Here is a 20,360-nt window from a genome sequence, read left to right as displayed (position 1 = left end):
ACCTTGTTTCACTTAAATCCATAATTGCTAACTTATCGGCTGAAAATCAAGATGTATTTGAGACATGCCAAAAGGCTTGAGCCTGCCCAGTGGAAATTTGGACAGTCTTTTTTTAAAAAATGCCACATCAGAAATGACTTTGGAAAGCTTGTAGCTTAGCAGTCATTTGCCACACCGAGTGAGTGGATGCTGATTGAGTCAGCAATAGCATTTCTAAGCACTTCTTGTCGCGACAGGTCATTTGAATTGGGCCATAAATCTTTATTCATACAGTAACGGCAAATCCAAAATGGCTTGTTGCCACTTTTTGCTGAACAAATGTTGCATTCAGTTTTATTTATCTGCTCCATTTATATACCACCTTTGTGCCATTGAATAGTCTAAGTGGTTTACAATTCAAAATAGTTTGTCTAACAGACATTAGACAAAAGGGGAAAGGAACAAGAAGGGAAGAGAGAAAGCAAGAAAACTCAGATGCCAACTCTTACATGATTGAAACCAGCTTTAGATACTGACCAAGTAGAATGGTCGTTGCCAGTTTAGGGCATGGTAGGGAACAGTCAATTGGTGGTTGGTCTAAGTAGGCTAATAGAAGAGGCCTTCTTGTGTCCCTCTCCCTCTGATATTCATTATTGGAGCATTCTGAAAGAAGAGGAACAAAGTGCATTTGGTCTCAGGTTAACTGACAGGACATGGCTTTCTCATGTGATGCAGCCAAGCAGAATGGCCACTTGAGAAGGTAGTTCTGTGAAGAGAGACACAGTCGAAGTTAGTCTTAAGTAGGGGTCTTTCTCTCTCTTTCCTCTCTCCCGCTGATAGAGCTAGGTAGAAGAGCAAGATTCGGGTCCAGTAGCACCTTAAAGACCAACTAAATTTTCAGGGTATGAGCTTTTGGAAGGCAGAGCTCCCTTTGTTAGACTCTCGAAAGCTTATATCCTGGAGATCTAGTTGGTCCTTAATGTGCTACTGGATCCGAATTTTGTTCTTCTACTACAGACAAACACAGCTACCCACTCGAAACTATCTCCAGGTAGAATAACCACTGATGATGATGATGATGATGATGATGATGATGATGATGATGCCATTCGATTTATAGACTGCCATTCAGGACGACTTAATGCCCAACCAGAGCGGTTTACAAAGTATGCCATTATTATCCCCAAAACAAAACACCCTGTGATGCAAGTAGCTTTGTACCTTGGGTGAGAAATATATCTATTTTACCAGGAATTTAAATATGAATAATGAAGCCAGATCATCATACAGAACTTCTGGAAAATTATCAGTTTACAATATAAGCACAGTGACATATGGAGGGGCAAAACGCTATTATAATTAGGAATGACTTCATACTCAGATATTTATTTTTTCCCCTTTTGTTTTTACTGTCCTCCTTTTATTTGTTTTCTAATAGAACTTACTGGAATGCAGTGCTTTAGCAATTCAGGTTCAGTGATTGTAAGTAATTAGTTCTGTTTCTCCCCCTCTGGAAGTGCTTTCACACTGTTGATACAAATCAAAACAAAACAAAATGGTAACTAAGTTCGCTAGGCAGCAGAAAAATTGCCTTTGTTTAATTACCAAATTTCCAACCTCAGTGTTCAAAATCCAGGTGCCCCTTTTAAAGGAATGCAGAACATTTTGCTTGCACCCATTGGGGATTCATCTTTTTGGTAAAACCATTCTATTGAAAGCAAATTTTAAAAAGATATGCCTTTTTCCTGGAACTGTGAAATAGAGAGGTTCTTCTTGTTCTTTGAAAATAACGAACGAACAAACGAACATTCATTCGAACTAACGAATAAATGAACTAACTGCACATACACACACACTCACACACACACTGGAGCCAGAAATGTAGTTGTCAAATCACTTTTTCGCCCTTGCTATGACAAGCTGTGGGTTATTAATTATAACAAACTGGTGATTAAAGGTATTTTATAGTCAAACTTTTTTTGAAGTTGACTCTCCTCAGTCTAAGTAAATACTCAATTCAGTTTTTGGTTTATCTCCAAATCAGTTTCTCTGTTTTGTGGTCTGTTACTGAGGCAGTTTGTTCACCCGGAAGATATCTTGGTTAGCGGCAGGTAGAATAAAGTAGCTTTGTACCAGCTTGGATGGAAAAGTTTGTCAGCACCTTGATTATACAGAATTATCAGGTAAAATTGCTGGAGGGAAAAATAAATACCTACAGCTGACAAAATTGCCTCCCTTTAGAAATTCTATAATTACGATCTCTTCCATTTCAAAATCTCTGAATATGCATCAGTTTCAACTGAAATGCTTTCCTGTGCTTAAAAACTGAGACTCCCAAGGCAGTATTGTATTGGTTAGATACTAAATAAGTTCTCCTTTGTCTGCATCTTAAATGAGATATATGAAGGCAAGACAAAAAAATTGATTTCACCCTTAATTAGCTACTTCCTCATAAGTGTTTAGAATAAGGGTTACAGTTTGTCTAAGATTCCTTCCATCTGCTGCAAGATGCTTCCTTTTATTTGGCTCTCTTGATAGCTGTTTTCTCAAACATTGCATGAATCACCTCCCGTTTGTTTGCCTTCATCTTTTTTATTGTTCTTGTTCCTTTTCCTTCAATTATTAAAACACGCACATGGAATGGAAGGTTAGTATTACACTGAGATTCACATTTGCCCAGGCTTATTAAAACAAATACACCCAGTAGTTATATAATTTAAAAGCATTTGAGCCACCGATCCACGCTGCTTTTATCAACATTGGGATAGAGAGGTTGTGTGCATTCGGGCATGCATGGACAGCTGTTCCTTGGAAATAGCAAACCTCATTAGATTGCAGGCAACCAGAAATAACTTCTGTGAAAATAAAATAGCTGCCATTTTCCAACAAAGTTTCTTCCTTAACAGGAAATGTATTTGATTGTATCTTTTAAGTGAAATGAGCAGGGTTGGGTTTTTTCCCAAAGAAAAATGGTTTCTGTTTTATGCAAGCTACATTGGCCTGATGTTAGAAACAGGTGGCAACAAGTTCTACTTATTGGTTTGTTTGTTTGTTTGTTTATATTTTACTTGGTTTATACTCTGCATTTCTCCCCACTGGATCCCAAGCAGCTTACATTATTGGTCTCCTCCGTTTATTTTCCCATAACAACCCTCGGAGGCAGATTAGACTGAGAATGTGTGACTGGCCCAAGCAAGCTTTCATGGGTCACCCAGATCTTAGTCCATCACTCTATCCACTACTCCACACTATCTCTCTAGCCCTCCACCAAGTTGTACATGCAAATGATTACAGCATGGTCGCTTCCCCTGCCTGATCCACTTCTCTTGTCTGATCCAACAGCCAGCATGATGCGCACAGAGACCTAGTTAGAGACTCTGATCAGATGTGTGGGACAGGGAGCACCGGTCTCCCCAGACTCCCCTCAGTGCCAAATAACATTTTAATATATTACATTTAGAGATTATGTAATGATATTTTGTATTCCTGTATGAAATACTGGGGACGAAGAACAAACATGTATTTTACAGTAGAAAAGAACAAAACTCCAGTAGCCCCAGTAGGGGAAAATTTTAACCTTCCAAGACATTCAGTTGCTGACCTAAAAGTAGCGGTTATCCTGCAGAGGAATTTCAAAGGGAGATTAGAAAGAGAGACTGCTGAATTGAAACTGATAACAAAGCTCAAGACAATGCATTCACCTGGACTGAATCGAGACCTAGGCTTCCTGTCTCATTACCAATGCTGATTTCTTCACACCTACTACCCCTCTGCATACCCCACCCTATCCAATCATGCCTGCTATTGTCATTCACCAGCTATTGTCATTTACCTGCTATTGTCATTCGGCATCTGAAATCATTCCACTCTCCAAGATATTTTATCTATTTATTTATTATATTAGATTTTTAGTCCGCCCTACCCACCAGGCGGGCTCAGGGTGGAGTACAACATTTCAGTTTACATAAATACAGTTAAAAAACAGATAAAATACTATACAAATAACATTAAAACAACTTTATACAATACAGCTTCTCTTCAGATGGCGATGATAAAATACTGCTTTTCAAGCCCTGGCTCATATAAGGACAGATGGACTCACATTCTAGCTGTATCTGAAGAAGTGAGCTGTGACTCACATAGCCTACCACAATTTTTGTTAGTCTTATAGGTGCTACTTGACTCTTGCTCTTTAATACTGCTACAGACTAACACGGCTACCCATCTTGACGTATTTTACAGTAACAGACTTTGCTCGGGAGTAATTTCTGTCACATTAGGTTCACATATGTTGGAGAAGATAGCTGGTGTTCCACACTACAACTGAGTTTGCAAATCAGATAGATGTAAACTTGCATAACAAGAATTGCAAAATATGCAGAAATCTCCTTCTTCCCTAGCTCGGGGGTTCAGGAGAACATAGCATATACACACGTATAAATATCACAGACCTGTGGAACTTAGGGATGGGGGGGATGTTGACACGGTAATTCCTAAGTCCCCTGTCTGATTCCATACAGCCACCTCCTTGGTACACTGAGGATTTGGTAGCTATGTAGTCGCCTGGTGGAGGAAAGACCCATATGATTACAGGTTAGATCTTTTCATTGTGTCCCCTGTGATAGTGACAGTAACAAAGCATGTTCCCTTCTCTGCCCCCATTGCATCTGCTCAACTGGACTTCCTAAGGAGTGTGGGGACTTTTATATTCTGCCCTTGGTGATATAGGCTTGGAACATTTTGGTAGCTCACTCTGAGATTCTTTGCCAAGCATTTTGGAGATAAAATTTCTCACAGATCTACATTTTAACCGTGGGATGTTATCAGAGCTTCATCTGATCACAGTTGCTTGGATGAATTTCAGTTCCTATAGTCCAAGGATGTAGACAATTTTTTCAGGCGAATCTTGCCCATTGTAGCTTTTTAAATCGGGGGCAGGGGGTGGTGGGAGGTGGGCCTTACTAGATTCGTCCATTGAATTCCTCCTTTAAAAAGGAGGGTGATACTAAATCCTTTGATGGAAAACTTCTCCTCTTCATAATTATTGTTCAGAGGCAAGTATCTCCTTTCTGTCACAGTGTTAAAATGAATGGTAGCTTGATACTTCAAACTGTCTTGTCTGAAAGAAACTACCTGCATCCATTTTGATCTGATTTGGGGCCTGGGTTTGGAACAGAAACTGCTCTGGTCACTCTGAAAGCTGACCTGTATCAGGATACAGACTGGGGGGAATGAAACCTTCACTGCTCCCATACAGAGATGAGTACCTGCTGGGAGAAGAGTCCTCTATTTCCTAGGTCTCCCCTTGTGCTCACTCATCCCCTACAGTGATGGATCCAGAGGAGTTAGCCGTGTTAGTCTGTAGTAGCAAAATCAAAAAGAGTCCAGTAGCACCTTTAAGACTAACCAATTGTATTGTAGCATAAGCTTTCGAGAATCAAGTTCTCTACGTCAGATGCCTGATCAAAACTGGGCAGATACAGAAGAGGAGGGGAGAAGAGAGAGAGGAGAAAGAAGGGGACATATATCACAAGGGGACAGAATGCAATTAGCGTGGAGGCAATCAAAACATTCCTTTGCTTGGAAATGTAAACATCTCCTTTTGGTGTGCAGTCAGTTTGCCGTATTAGTTTGTAGCAGTGAAAGTATCCAATTCCTATGTAGTATAAGCCTTTGATAACCACAGCTCTCCCTGCCAGCTGCATCTGACAAAGAGAACTGTGGTCCCCGAAAGCCCACACCAGGCGTCACTGGGCTCCCCCAGACCACGCCTCTGTAAAGGGAATCTGTTACCTGTGGTAATGTGATAACCATTCATAGTCTCTATTCAGTCCCAGCTTGACAGAGTCAAATTTGCATATGAATTCCAATTCAGCAGCCTCCCGTTGGATTTTGTTTTTGAAAGGTTTCTGTTGAACCACAGCGACCTTTAAGTCTTTGGTGGAATGTCCTGGTAGATTGAAGTGTTCTCCCACTGGTTTTTGGACGTTTCCATTTCTAATGTCAGATTTGTGTCCATTTATTCTTTTGCATAGAGGTTGGCTGGTTTGTCCAATGTACAGAGCAGAAGGACATTGTTGGCACATGAGGGCATATATCAGATTGGAGGATGAGCAGCTGTAAGAGCCAGAGACAGTGTAGTTGATGCCATTGGGTCCTGTAATTGTATTCCCTGGGTAGATATAGGGGCAGAGCTGGCATCTGGGTCTGTTGCAGGGCCTGGTACCTGTGCTGGTGACTCTGCTGGCCGATTCATGATTGTAAGTGAGAAGTCGTTTAAGATTGGGGGGCTGTCTGTAAGCAAGGAAAGGTCTTCCACCCAGGACTTCTGAGAGAGAGGTATCATTTTCCAGGATGTGTTGTAGCTCACTGATGATACGTTGGATGGGTTTGAGCTGGGAGCTATAGGTGACCACCAGTGGTGTTCTGTTGTTAGTTCCTTTAGGTTTGTCCTGGAGCAGACTGTTTCTGGGTACTAGTCTGGCCCTGTTGATTTGTTTCTTCACTTCATTTGGTGGGTACTGTAATCTCAAAAATGCTTGTTGTAAATCTCCTAAGTGTGAGTCTCGGTCGAGAGCATTGGAGCAGATACGGTTGTAACGTAAGGCTTGGCTGTAGACAATAGACCGAGTGGTATGTTTAGGGTGGAAGCTGGAGGCATGTAGATATGAGTATCGGTCTGTTGGTTTCCGGTATAAGGTGGTATTTATTCGTCCATTATGTAGTTGTACAGTGGTGTCCAGGAAGTGTACCTGTTGTGTAGAGTGGTCCAGGCTTAGGTTGATAGTAGGGTGAAAGTTATTGAAGTCCTGATGAAATCTCTCAAGGGCTTCCTTCCCATGGGTCCAAATGATGAAGATGTCATCCAGGAATCTTAAGTATAGTAGTGGTTCCAGTGGATGGGAGCTGAGGAAGCGTTGCTCTAAGTCCGCCATGAATATGTTAGCATATTGTGGTGCTATGCGTGTGCCCATGGCTGTGCCATTAACCTGTAGATATAAGTTGTCACCAAATTCGAAGTAATTGTGAGTGAGTACGAAGTGACAAAGTTCAGTGGCGAGGTTTGCTGTGGTTTTGTCCGGGATAATATTCCGTATGGCTTGCAGTCCATCCGCATGTGGGATATTGGTGTACAAGGCCTCCACATCCATGGTTGCTAGGATGGTGTCATCTGGTAGGTTGTCAATGGACTGTATTTTCCTGAGGAAGTCAGTGGTGTCCCATAAGTAGCTGCGTGTTCTGGTGGCATAGGGCCTGAGGATAGAGTCCATGTATCCCGAGACTCCTACTGTGATGGTGCATTTTCCTGAAACAATTGGGCGTCCTGGGTTACCTGGTTTGTGGATTTGTGGTAGTAGGTAGAATCTTCCTGGTAGTGGTTCCTGGGGTGTGTCCATATGGATGCATTCTTGTATGTCCATGGGGAGTGTTTTTAATATTTTATTGAGTTCCCTTTTGTATTGCTCCGTGGGGTCAGAAGGTAGTATTTTATAGAATGTTGTGTTGGAGAGTTGTCTTTCTGCTTCTTGTATATAATTTTGTTTGTCCATGATGACAACTGCTCCGCCTTTGTCAGCTTCCTTGATTACGATGCCAGAATTATTTTGGAGGCTGTTTATGGCCTCTCTTTCTCCACGGCTGAGGTTCAGCTTTAGGTGTTGTTGTTTGTCAATTATCTCAGCCTGAGCACGTCTACGGAAGCATTCAATGTAAAAGTCCAATGAGGAGTTATGGCCCTCAGGGGGTGTCCATGTGGAATTCTTTTTCCTGGAGTTTTGTAACGATGGTTGTGTATTGCTGGGTTGGGGGGGTGGGGGCTGCTGTGATGGTGTCTGTTCGGTGCTTTGTTCATCGTTGGAGGACACTGATGGAGGACATTTTAATAACAACAACAACATTCAATTTATGTACTGCCCTTCATGACAACAATGCCCACTCAGAGCGGTTTATAAACTGTGTTATTATTATCTGCACAACAAGACACCCTGTGAGGTAGGTGGGGCTGACAGAGCACCTAGAAACTGTGACTGACCCAAGGTCACCCAGCTGGCTTCAAGCGGAGGAGTGGGGAATCAAACCCGGTTCTCCAGATTAGAGTCCTGCTGCTCTTAACCACTACACCAAACTGGCTCTCTTTTGCCTATTTATCACTAGCTTCTATATCACGTTAGTGTTAGAAGGATAGTGTTAGACAGCTATAATGAGATACCAACCATTGATTTTTAAAAGGGCACACCCGGCCTTTGCAACTCCCCTCACACCTCCACTCCTGAGAGAATATGGGTTGCTGCCAGGTTGCCACTCAGCCTGGGCTCCCACTGGCAGGACTCTCCAGGGGTAATTGCTCAAGCAGAATTGCCCTGTTGTTGGGGCTTCTCAGAAGTTGGGGGAGGGGTGAGGGTCTGGCAGGAAAAAATTCCCCCTGCCTTGCACCCCACCCCCACCCCAAGCAGGACTCTCGGTGATGATTGCCACTGTCTCTTAACCCTCCCCCCTTTCCCTTTCCGGCTACCTGGAATTCTTGCCACTTTCTCTTTCTCCCCTTTATGCTGGAGTGCAGCAACTTTTCCTCTTCTCCCTCTGCAACTCTTCAGGCATCTTAGCCAACCAAAGCCCACCCCCACCCACCTAGCACCATTTTTTAATATCCTCCCATCTGTGGGGTGAGGGAGAAGAGATGGGTGGCATAAGAGATCACCTGGAAAATGATGCCAGATGTGTTCAAGGATGTCCAAAGATCTGCACCATCCTGTCCCCGTGTTGACTAAACCCACTTTTCCATAAAGATCTACCAAAGCAGGTTTGAGAAAAAAACACGGCAGACAAAGGGAAACCTGGAAGGGGACCAATGTGCAACAATTTTGCAATGTGCAACAATTGTGCAACAATTTTATATGGATGGTTTGCCAAGATCTGCTGCTGTTTATGAGGCAGGGCAGAGAAAACGGACTGTGTGGAAACAGACCCTGATGCTGTTCTCAACAACAAAGCCACTCACGAACCCCTTATTGGAATGGTTTGCTTTGTCTGCCCTTTATAGCCCTTTTAAAAGGGCATGGAGTGGAGATACCATACAGGTAAATAAAACCTAATGTACTGACTGCAGGCCAGCTTTAGCATTTAGGGGTAGGAATTACCGCATGTACTCATTAGCTCTTATCCACTCTAGATAGGCAAAATGCTGTTAAATACTACACAGTACTTCTCCTGCAGCAATTTCTGGACAGCTTTAGTACTGTAAGTAATGATGGCATTTATTCTGCACATGGGGGAGAATTATATCTTGCTAAAACCAGAGATGGACCAACAGGCTTTACTTTTTCAACAATGACTGTCTCACACCTTTGATTTTTATATTCTGTCCTTGTTTTCAGATATTGCTGGCAGGTTTTGTTGACTTTTTTTTTAAGTCTTATTTCTTTAGGAAGAAAGTATACTTTTTTAAAGTTGGGCAATTTTGTCTTCACCCCCCCTCCCATGCTAGAAACAGTGAATGAGCAAAGAATGGTGGGCAAAACTATCAGAACATCCCATACAGGTCTTAAAAACTGGTGCTCCCAGAACGCTTTTTATTTATTTATTTATTTATTTATTTATTTATTTATTTATTTAATTGCATTTCATTGGATTTCTATTCTGCCCTCTCCACAAGTGGGCTTAGGGCGGATTACATCATTTAAAACACAGTACAGCAATAAATATACAAATTAGCCATAAAAAAATATTAAAACATTATAAAATCTTAAACAGCTATAGCAATAGTAATAAATAATACCAGGATAGCAGCAACCATTGCATAGTTATTTTTTCAGTTTCACTTCGATAAAACCCATGGGCAACAGCTGATATAATTTTCAGGTGCTATTAAGCTGTTAAAGACAGGGTGGTAGTGGAATGTCTGATGGGGAGGGTTAAAACATTCATTCACACGCTCCCCCCCCTCACATGGCCAACAGAGGCCTAGCCAGCCTCAGCCATATGCCTGGCAGAACGTCTCTTTGGGACAACAGACAACAAATCCTGCCAGGTTGTGGTTTCAATGGACAGAGGGTTCCACCAGGTCAGGGCCAGGACCAAAATGCCCCCTGCTCTGGTCAAGGCCAGGTGGGTTTCCCTGGGGCCAGGAGCCACCAGTAGTTGTTTTTCTGCGGATTGAAGTGTCCTCCAGGGCGTATATAGGGAGAGGCAGAAAGCTTGGTGGGAAAACTCAATCCAGCCTACATGCGTATTGTAAAGTGCTGTCAAGTCACAGCTGACTTATGGTAACCCTAAAGAGTTTTCAAGGAAAGAGAGAAGCAGAGGTAGTTTGCCGTTTCCTGGCTCTGTGCAGCAACCCTGGACTTCCTTGGTGGACTCCCATCCAAGTACTAACCGGGACCAATCCTGCTTACCTTCTGAGATCTAATGAGACTGGGGTAGCCTGGGCCATCCAGGTCAGCCATTTGAGAGGCAGTGCCCCATGAAACTAAGAATATATGTGTGTGGGTGCTAAGTTTGATGAGAGAATGTGTCTTAAAAGAGACTCTCAGTATATGGTCAGATACCAGATTGAAGATTTCATACTTACATGCTAGACTTCTGTATATAACAGCACAGGACAAAGTCATAAGTTTACATGACTGAATGCTCTTTCAGACAAAGGAATCCCTCACATAGAAAACATGCATGTCAAGCAACGAGATTTCTGCCCTAGTTTTCTACCTGGCTTGCTAGTTTTGTTTATTTATCTGTTTAAAATATTTATATCCCATTATATTCCCTTGGCCTCAAGGCAGCTAAAAATGCAACTATGTTGCAGAACACAAAACACAAAAGCCCATTAACAGATAGAAAGAATGCAGAGATTTCTAAACACATACAAATTTAAAAACACACAAATCTGCAGAGACAGTTCACCTTTCTCTAAATGACTTCTGTAGTCAGTCAGTGTGCCCTCCATACCATCCTCAGACTGGACCTACCACAACGAAAGCCCGTGAGTTGTGACCAAGCTGTTATCGTGTGAATAGTCCTCAGAGAGACAGCTTCAAGAAGACAGTTGTTAGGGGAGTGTAACTGGCTTGTGGAAGCATACCAGAGCCATAGGTTGTGAAGAGCTTTAAAGTAAGCAGTACTAAGAATTGAGTCCAGAAGCAAGTAGGTAACCACTGCAGTTGATATACCACTGGAATGATATGTCTTAAGTGGATGACCTCTGTCAAGATGCTTGCTGTTGCATTTTTGTAGCAATTGAAGCTTCTGAGACATCATTAATGATAGACCCACGTACAGCATGTTAAGTAGTCCAATCTGGACTTTACGGTGGTGACAATCAGTGTGGCTAGAGTCCAAATGCTGGCAACTGGCAGAAGGTGGACAGAAGCAGTGACCTGTAAATATGCAGCATTCCTACACTGTGACATCACTTCCAGTGCAACCCTGGAAGTGATGTTATGGTGTCAGAACACTGGATATTCCCTCTTTGGCACTCTACAGGCCAGTAGTGTACATCTCGGGCTGCCAGCCTGAGGCCTCCCACCATAATGGGAGACCTGGAAGCCTTAAGTCCAAGGGGACAGCTTGTATGTAAATGTAACTGAACGAAAGTGCTCTTAGCAACAATAACTCAAGCACTAAGGTTTTCTATGGGTATGGAGAACTATTCAGCCATATGAGTCCCAGATGTCATGAGTCAGCCTGGGTCAGTCAGCTTACCTCCTGCAGCCGAGTCCTCGTTGGAGGACGAGGACTTGGAGGGGCTGGCAGAGCCAGTTTCGACACCAGAGGAGCCTACACTGGAGCTGATTGCAGTGCCAGAGGAGCTCACGGCGGAGCAACTGGGAAGGCAGCCAGGGATCTCCAGGGAAGCTGTCGGGGGTGAGGACTCTAGCAGAGCAGAGGAGAAAATGAGATCTGAGAAGCTGGAGCCTTCAGAGCAAACCACAAAATGGAGAAATCGAGCAAGGGCAGTTATCTGGGATAGACGTAGGAGTGCTCACCTGCAAGCACAGCACCAGATGGGACTGCCCTCTGAGAGCGAGGTGCGGCAATTAGAGGGAAAGGAAACACCCGCCCCTCACTCCCTTAACCAGAGCTGAGCATAAAAGGAAGATGATGAGCAGGGCTCAGCATAGCAGCAACTTCATTTGCCACTCCCTGCAACCAGCAGCATTGTGCCTGGAAGCTCATGACCCTGCCTTGTACCTTGTTCCCCTTTGGATTGAACTCTTGGATTCTGACTTCGGCTTAGCTTTTGGACTTTTGTCTACCTGGCTCTTTGTTCAACTGCCTCACCAACTGGTGAGCCACCTCGTCTCCCTAGTGCCCAAGACAGACGCCCCAGCACCAAGCGCAACACCAGAGATGTATTTACCATCTCAGTGAAAACCAGGTGTACAGTCAAGACTACGCTGTTATTTTTTCCTAGAGCCTTTAGCCCTTTATCAGAGTTGGTATATGAGAATTCAGTAAATATCTGAATGTTATGGAATTTAAAACAGTTTTGTAAGGTCTAAAGGACTGTGTGTGATTTATCAGAAGGCCTGTAGTATTTGAAGAGTTATGAACAGTAACAACACGCAGTAAACATACTTCAAAATGTTTCCAAGATGCAATAGTATAGAATCAATCTTGAAATGGCTGGAGTTCTAAAGCCCATTCTTCTGTTATTAATTTATCAAACACTTTATCATGAATCCTCATGAAAGCAGCTGTGCTGGTAACCTGTTAGTCTTTATGCCCAATCCAGAGGGCTGATGATTTACTGCGAAGCCCAACACTGGGCCGAGTATATTTGAAGAGGTGCCTTCTTCCACCTTCTCCTCTCTGTTTTATTAGATCTTGATATGGAGGAGGCATTGCTATGTATCCAAAGAGCTGCTTTTTAAAAAAGATCTGTTTGGGTACAAGCAAATTTTCTCAGCGACAGCAGCCAGTGGGAGACATGTAAATTGCTGATGATCCAGAGGAGTTAGCTGTTTTAGTCGGTATTTGTAAAATAATAAGAGTCTAGTGGTACTTTTAAGACTAACCAACTTTATTGTAGCATCAGCTTTTGAGAACCACATCTCTCTTCATTAGATGCATCTGACAAAGAGAGCTGTGCTTCTCGAAAGCTTATGTAAATTGCTGTCACTCAAATGGTGCAACGTCACTTCCAGCATGAGCCTGAAAGTGACATCATCACATCAATGGAATCCTAAAGTGTCACTCCAGAGATTTATAAGTGCCTTGCACCAAATTGTGCATATTATATGCATTTACCAACAGAATGATTTCATCATAGAATCTGTTGAACAATAAACCCAAATTACAGAATACAAACTATAACCGCAATTCTGCACCTCAAGAAAAGTGTGTCTGAAAATCAATGGGAAGTGAGTAGAGAAGACGAGGATAGGCTAGGCTTGCTTATCAGTAAGCTCATCTGACATACCTCCTTTTTCTTCTGCTCAGCAGGGGCAAGGGTGACCCACTCTCCCCCCATATAGGGCACTAGCACCATAAACAGGAGAAGGTCACTGTATCAGTGGTTGTTGTGGGTTTTCCGGGCTGTATTGCCGTGGTCTTGGCACTGTAGTTCCTGACGTTTCGCCAGCAGCTGTGGCTGGCATCTTCAGAGGTGTAGCACCGAAAGACAGAGATCTCTCAGTGTCACATCGAACACTTCTATGGGGAGGAAACATTCCAACAACCATCGTTCTCCGGCCGTGAAAGCCTTCGACAATACATCGTCACTGTATCAGCTTTGGGTTTTTGCATGCGCCGAAAGGAATCGTGCCTAAGCAGCAAAAAGGACTAGGGCAGAGTTAGAACAGGTTATCCAGGCCTCTGTGGGTCTCACTCCTTCTTTCCGGTTTCCTGTCCTAGGAATGCGAAATCTCTGTACAGAAAAGAGCTGGATCTTTAGTGAGCGTGCCTTTAGGTGTACAAGAACAGTCTTGCTCTGCCAGAGCAACTCAAATGACCAAAAAGAACTTCAAAAAGAAGTTCAGAGAAGCCTTGTTTATTGTTTGTTTGTTTATTTTGAAACATATATTAGCCAGCTTTGCACCAAAAAGGAGCTCGAGGCAGCTTACAATATAAAATATAAACAAACATAAATATTTAAAAAAACAACCTTTACAATCGCATATTAAAAAGCACAGTTAAAATACATTAAAATGGTTAAACAAAAGCTGCTCTAACAATCGGGAGGGTGGGAGTCCCTCTGTCTTCTCTTTCAGCATTTTTTAAAAGTTTGCCATCAGGTTTTGTTTTTTCTTAGCATTCGTATTACAAAAGCTTGGAGAACCAATTGCAGGAGTTTATATTGATATGTGCCATTTCTAATGTTGTGTGTGTATATTTGTATATTTGAGTGTTAGTGTTTGTACAGGAACACATTTTAAAACTTTTTTTTTCTTTTCTGTTTTTAGATGGAAGACTTTATTTGAAAACTACTGTTATGTACTGAACTTAACCTGTTGACAAAACGTGTGCTACGGTAAAGAACTCTGCAGTAAGAAATTGACCATTCCCGAAGTTCTGCAAAAAAACAAAGGTGCTTTCCAGGCAACGTGGCCACTTCATGTATCCGTGTGTTCTGCAGAGGTTTTAAGCATTCTGCCAAGAGCATCCTCCACTAGTTTGCAAGGGCTTTGCCCTATGATGCAGAGAACATTTCTACACCTTATGTAGCACTCTTCTCAACAGCTAGCTGACTGCAGCTGTTGTATAGACCGGACAGAGAAAGACTTTGCATTCCCTTTTCAGTGGAATGAAAAAAACTGTGTCCTCCTCTGATAATCTGAGCACATCAAGCAAATCTTCCACAATGGCTGCTTCTATACCGAAAGACTAGTATGCCATACGTAAACCAGCAAGAGAATACAGAAGTGAACTTTTCTCTAAAGGGGCATAAGAAGATTCTTACAAACACAAAATGGGAAAGAGAGGGAACAAATCAAAAGTTACACACATTTTATTTCAAATTCTAGGAGAGGGTCTTGTTTCCCTTATAGACACGTTTTATCCCACGTACTTTTACAAGAGACCAACACATTGCAGAAGCCGAATACAATTTTATCTTGGGAAAAGAGCCGAATGTAAATTTTACTGTTGACCAATAGTCTTTGCTTAAATTAAAATAAAAAAGGTTTATAAGTTCTCTTTTGAGTTGTGTGGGAGGAGAAACAACAACAATACGTTGCTTCGTACTGAAACTGTTGGTCAGGTCATGTACAGTATATAACCACCAACCACACAGAGAAGGTATTATGTATGCAGTAGATTACTAGATTTTAGGAAAATGACAATTTTAGATAACATGTTTTGTCACCCTGTTGGTCCAAATGACACCTTTCTAGATTTAACGCATGCAGGCATGTAAATATTCGTCCTGAAGTCACAGTATTAATGAACAAGATCTTACGCATCTGGGGATGACGGCCACATTTATTTGTATATTGGTCAGTGCCATGAAAGAGCACTTTTAGAGTGGATTGTGGCTCAAGAGCAAGTCGACCCACCAGAAATATTTTTATATGTTAATGTCATATTGCGACAATGTTGCTGGGGGAAAAGATACCCAGAAACTAAACAGACACTTGATGTATCAGTCCAATACCACGTACTAAGTGATAAAAAGTTGAAGTCGTTTGTCCTTCCTATTCACCGTGTCTTGGGCAAGGACAAGTTATGTGTTATTTTTATTGTCTTTATAAACTCTACAACATATGTTCTCCAACTTCGTGCTCATAACTGGAAGTGAGCTACAACAGAGTGCTTATAACATATTAAGCAATCTTCTTTGCTCTGCATACTTCTCCAGGTTTTCCCTTTAAAGACAACCCTGAAGTTTAGGTTCATCATTCGAGACGATGCTTTCTTCCTCTGTAAGGTTTTCTGCCTATATTGATCAGGAACCAAACATGCCTAAAATTCCTCAGTTGAAAATATTTTTGATTGTCAAAATAATACCTGTGATCAAAATAAACAAAGGGACAAACTACGTTATATTTCCCACAAGTTCACCACAAGGATTTGCAGCCATGAGGCAGCTGTGAGTTCCCAGCGGTGACTCCATTTAGAAACACTGAAGGGGGCCCATTTTGGATCAGGAGCTTTACACCAGGCCGGGGGTGGGGGGTCACTCAGGCAGAATGCAGTGTGTAGTTTGGCATTAATCCTGTTTTAAAATCTCAACCACCCATTTATCATTGGCTGGTTTTGATCACAACAGTGGGACCTTGAATATTGCATGTCTTACATTAGGCCCCCCATTATTTTATGCCTAAAATGCTTTTTAAATTTGCCTCATACAATTTAAAGGAAAAAATTAAGAACTATCTTGTTGTTAAAGTATTATTCCACAATACTTTTATAGTAAATTTTGGTTAGTTCTTTAGAAATTGTACTATCCTTTCAGATAATCTGTACTCCATTTTTTAAAAAGAATTGTGGTCTTTAAAAGTTTAACACCTATGAACCTAGATGGACTTCATGGCAAACTTCTAAATCTGAGAGAAGAGAGTTCAAAACACAAAACAAAAGCTAAATGTGAAATCTGTAATAGTGTCTGTCATCACTCTTGTTCCCTTCAGAGAGTCTCACCTGTAAGTAGGTTTAACTGTTTCCTACCATGTATACTTTCCAGACTGTTCAGTATGCATCATTGTTTGGTACAAACGTAAATGGAAATGCTGAGAATTATGAGGAAAAGAAGTATATCTTATTAAAACAAATGTAAATATTACAGTTCATGAAATGCTACCGTATGATGAATTTGGGTTTTTGCCCCTCTTTAGTTAATCGAAGGTTTTTCCTTTTGCCTAGATTATGAAGAAACATTGTGTTCATGTTATTGTTTATATGCTTTTTTTTTGGTAATCTTAAAGATATTAATGTCTAGTTGTTCTATATTATAACCATCTTTGCGCTCTATGCAAGCCCTTGGAACAGAACATTCTCATCTTCGTGTAGGACCTATGAAAATTGTCTATTTTTATCTATATATTTAAAGTTTTCTAAAAATGAGAAAAAAAGGTTATTATGAATTTTGTTGTACAAAATCTGTACAAAAAAAAAATCTGTTTTTACATCATAATGCAAGAATTGGAAAATTTTTCTATGGTAGCCTAGTTATTTGAGCCTGGTTTCAATGTGAGAACCACGTTTACTGGTATTGTATTTAATTTTCTTTTTTTTCCCCCTCCTCCTCCTTTTCAACAATCTGCTAATAAAACTGTCTGAAATCTGCCTGTGACTTTATTTACAGTTCATCTTTATTAAATTTTGTGAAATGGGTAACATCGGAGGAATATTTACTTTCTAATGGGAGGCATCTTAAAACATCATAAGTCAGCTCTTTGCAATACAAGAAGAACAATACTGAATGATTTTATTTAACATGCAACTGCTTCTACCTCTAATATGAATTACTGTGGTGAAAAAAAAACACATCATAAAAGCACACTCTGTGGTTATTGTTTAACAAGCAGATTTTCCATATTTTGTTTCTTGCCAGCTAAGCAAACTACCCCCATCTGCATGATTTATTTATGTACATTTCTCAGTTTATGAAGCTGTTATTTGTACCTTTTCCCCCTTTATATTGTGATATTCCCAGGATTCTTATTTTACAAAGCTCTGTGCTGAATAATGGAAAGTGGACACATTGATGGAACAAAACATGTTATTTCCATAACTACAAGAGTGCGGAGAATTTTTTTTTGCTATAACCCACTTTCTTGCATTCGCTCTCTCGCTCTCCTTCTCTCTCAGATATGCACATGCACACACACACATTCTACCAACACTCGCAGCACCAAGTCTGGCAAGGTAGTTTGGAACTTCTAAAAATGTTAATACATTTACTCCCATAAACAGAAAGCCTTCTAATCATTGAAGCAAGTTTTTAAACATAACACATCACTGCTGTCTTAACACCTCTGTTGTTCCTCAGGCAGAGTATGTGTGGTAGTTAACAGGTCTGGAACTGTAACCAGAAGAGCAACTTACTGCATTTGACACCAGAGCTAGTGACAGTCGGGACAGGATCATAGAAATATAGAGTTGGAAGGGACCTCCAGGGTCATCTAGTCCAATCTCCTGCACAATGCAAGAAATTCACACCTACGTCCCCCCGCACCCCCGGTGACCCCTGCTCCATGCCCAGAAGATGGAACAAACCTCCAGGATTCCTAGCCAAACTGTCCTGGAGAAAGTTGCTTTCTGACCCCAGAGTGGTGATCGGCATTACCCTGGGCATGTAAAAAGGGGCCACGAGAACTAAGTACTGATGTAACCGTCCCTCTCACGATCTTGCCTACGTTCACAGAGTCAGCATTGCTGTCAGATGGCCATCTAGCCTCTGCTTAAAAACCTCCAAAGGAGAGCCCACCACCTCCTGAGGAACCCTGTTCCACTAAGGGACCATTCTAACTGTCAGGAAGTTCTTCCTAATGTTTATCCGAAAACTCTTTTGATTTAATTTCAACCTGCTGGTTCTGACCCGACCTTCTGGGGCAATGGAAAACAACTCCACACCATCCTGTATATGACAGCCCTTCAAGTACTTGAAGATAGTTATCACCTCTCAGTCATCTTCTCTCCAGGCTAAGCTTACTGAGCTCCTTCAACCTTTCCTCATAAAACTTGGTCTCCAGAGCCCTCACCATCTTTGTTGCCCTCTCTGGACATATTCTAGCTTGTCTATATCCTTCTTAAATTGTGGTGCGCAAAACTGAACACAATTCTCTAGATGAGGTCTAACTATAGTAGAGTAGAGCTATTCCATCACTTCGCAAGATCTGAACACTAGACTTCTGTTGATACAGCCCAAAATCGCATTTGCCTTTTTAGCTACCACATCACACTGCTGACTCATGTTCAGTGTATGGTCTACTAAGAACTCTAGATCCTTTGTACATACTACTTCCAAGAGAAGTCTCCCCCATCCTATAATTATGCATTTGATTTTTCCTACCTAAATGCAGAACTTTACATTTATCTCTGTGTAAATTCATTTTATTTTTATAGCCCAGTTTTCCAGTCTATCAAGATCATCCTGTATCCTGACTTTGTCTTCTACCGTATTTGCTACCCCTCCCAATTTAGTATCATTTGCAATTTTTTTTTAATATTTTCAATTCATAGGGAGGTACACAAGAAAAGGGGTCAAGGGGGAGGAAAATTAAACCAGATATATAACTTTGTGCTACGATGATTATAAAAATACAAAGTTTATAACCGGAAGTTTTCCAAATATTAAGATAGAAATTAATTAATTATTAACCTTAGCTAGTGTATATTTTCCAGCTATACTACACAATCATAGTTTATGCATATTCCTGCTTATTTTAAATATTAATAATTCTACTAATAAAAAGAAAAAACTCTTTATTCCATTGTTGCTCCTTACTGTCTATTCTTTTTTAATAATTACAATTAATGGCAGAATCACTAATTATTTCTTAATACAACTGCTTACTATAACCTTTAATATAAATATGGGTTGCGATAAATAATGTTAGCCTCTTTCTATCCCTTATCTTGTACAAAAGGAAATTCTCTTACCTCTTTTGCATCTCTTTACCTTCTAATAATTCTTTACTTTCCAATAGACATATTACTTCTATACCGGTATTTCCACATTATACAGTCTGTTTTACCAACTATTTACCTAAACAACCACTTATCTTTATATAATTAACCATATTGAAATCTAATTATAACATACATCAATATACAATTGTTTCCTGGTTTCCAAAATTAAGACTTCATAAAATTTTATTTACTGTAAACCAAATACCTTCCCCATTTCTCTTCAAATTTGTCAGTGGGCTTTCAATTAATATAGTTCGTCAGTTTTGCCATCATGGCATATTCTGACATTTTATCCTTTCATATTTCTCTAGTAGGGCATTCTTCTTTCCATTCGCTTGCCATTACTACTCTTGCTGCCATTAACAAGTACAGAAATAGTTCTTGTAATGTTCTATTGATACTATCTGGAATCATTCCCAGCAGCACAATATGGGGTTTCATGGCAAGGTTAATTCTTAAGATCTTCTGAATCTCAGCATGTATATCTTTCCAAATTTTTTTGCTTTTTATACATGTCCACCACATGAAAAAAGGACCCATCTGCTTCTTTACACTTCAAGCACGATGCTATATATTTCTTGTCCATTTTTTCAATGTCCTTTGGTGTAATATACCATCTACAAAACATCTTATACCAGTTTTCCCTAAGTGATTGACATGCGGTAAATTTTATTCCTTTAGTCCATAAATTTTCCCATTGTTGAAATGTTAAGCTTTCTCCAAAATTCTGCATCCATTTTATCATCCATTTTTTAACTTGTTCTGTTTCTGTGTCATATCGAAGTAAGAGTTTGTAAATTTGACCGAACATATGA

The 20,360-nt window shown here is 40.8% G+C and overlaps 1 protein-coding gene across 1 annotated transcript in view; it reads left to right on the top strand.

The window, feature by feature from the left end:
* The window catches only part of DACH1 (dachshund family transcription factor 1), a 521,772-nt gene extending 504,604 nt beyond the window's left edge, over positions 1–17,168 (top strand). Inside the window, exon 11 of the mRNA XM_054973584.1 lies at positions 14,376–17,168. Coding sequence (XP_054829559.1) covers positions 14,376–14,413 — 38 coding nt within the window. The 3' untranslated portion in view covers positions 14,414–17,168. The remainder of the gene's footprint in view (positions 1–14,375) is intronic.
* Positions 17,169–20,360: the final 3,192 nt, after the last annotated feature.

The sequence above is a fragment of the Eublepharis macularius genome, chromosome 3, assembly GCF_028583425.1.
Source record: "Eublepharis macularius isolate TG4126 chromosome 3, MPM_Emac_v1.0, whole genome shotgun sequence".
Lineage (NCBI taxonomy): Eukaryota > Metazoa > Chordata > Lepidosauria > Squamata > Eublepharidae > Eublepharis > Eublepharis macularius.
This window is presented reverse-complemented; position numbering and strand designations above follow the sequence as displayed.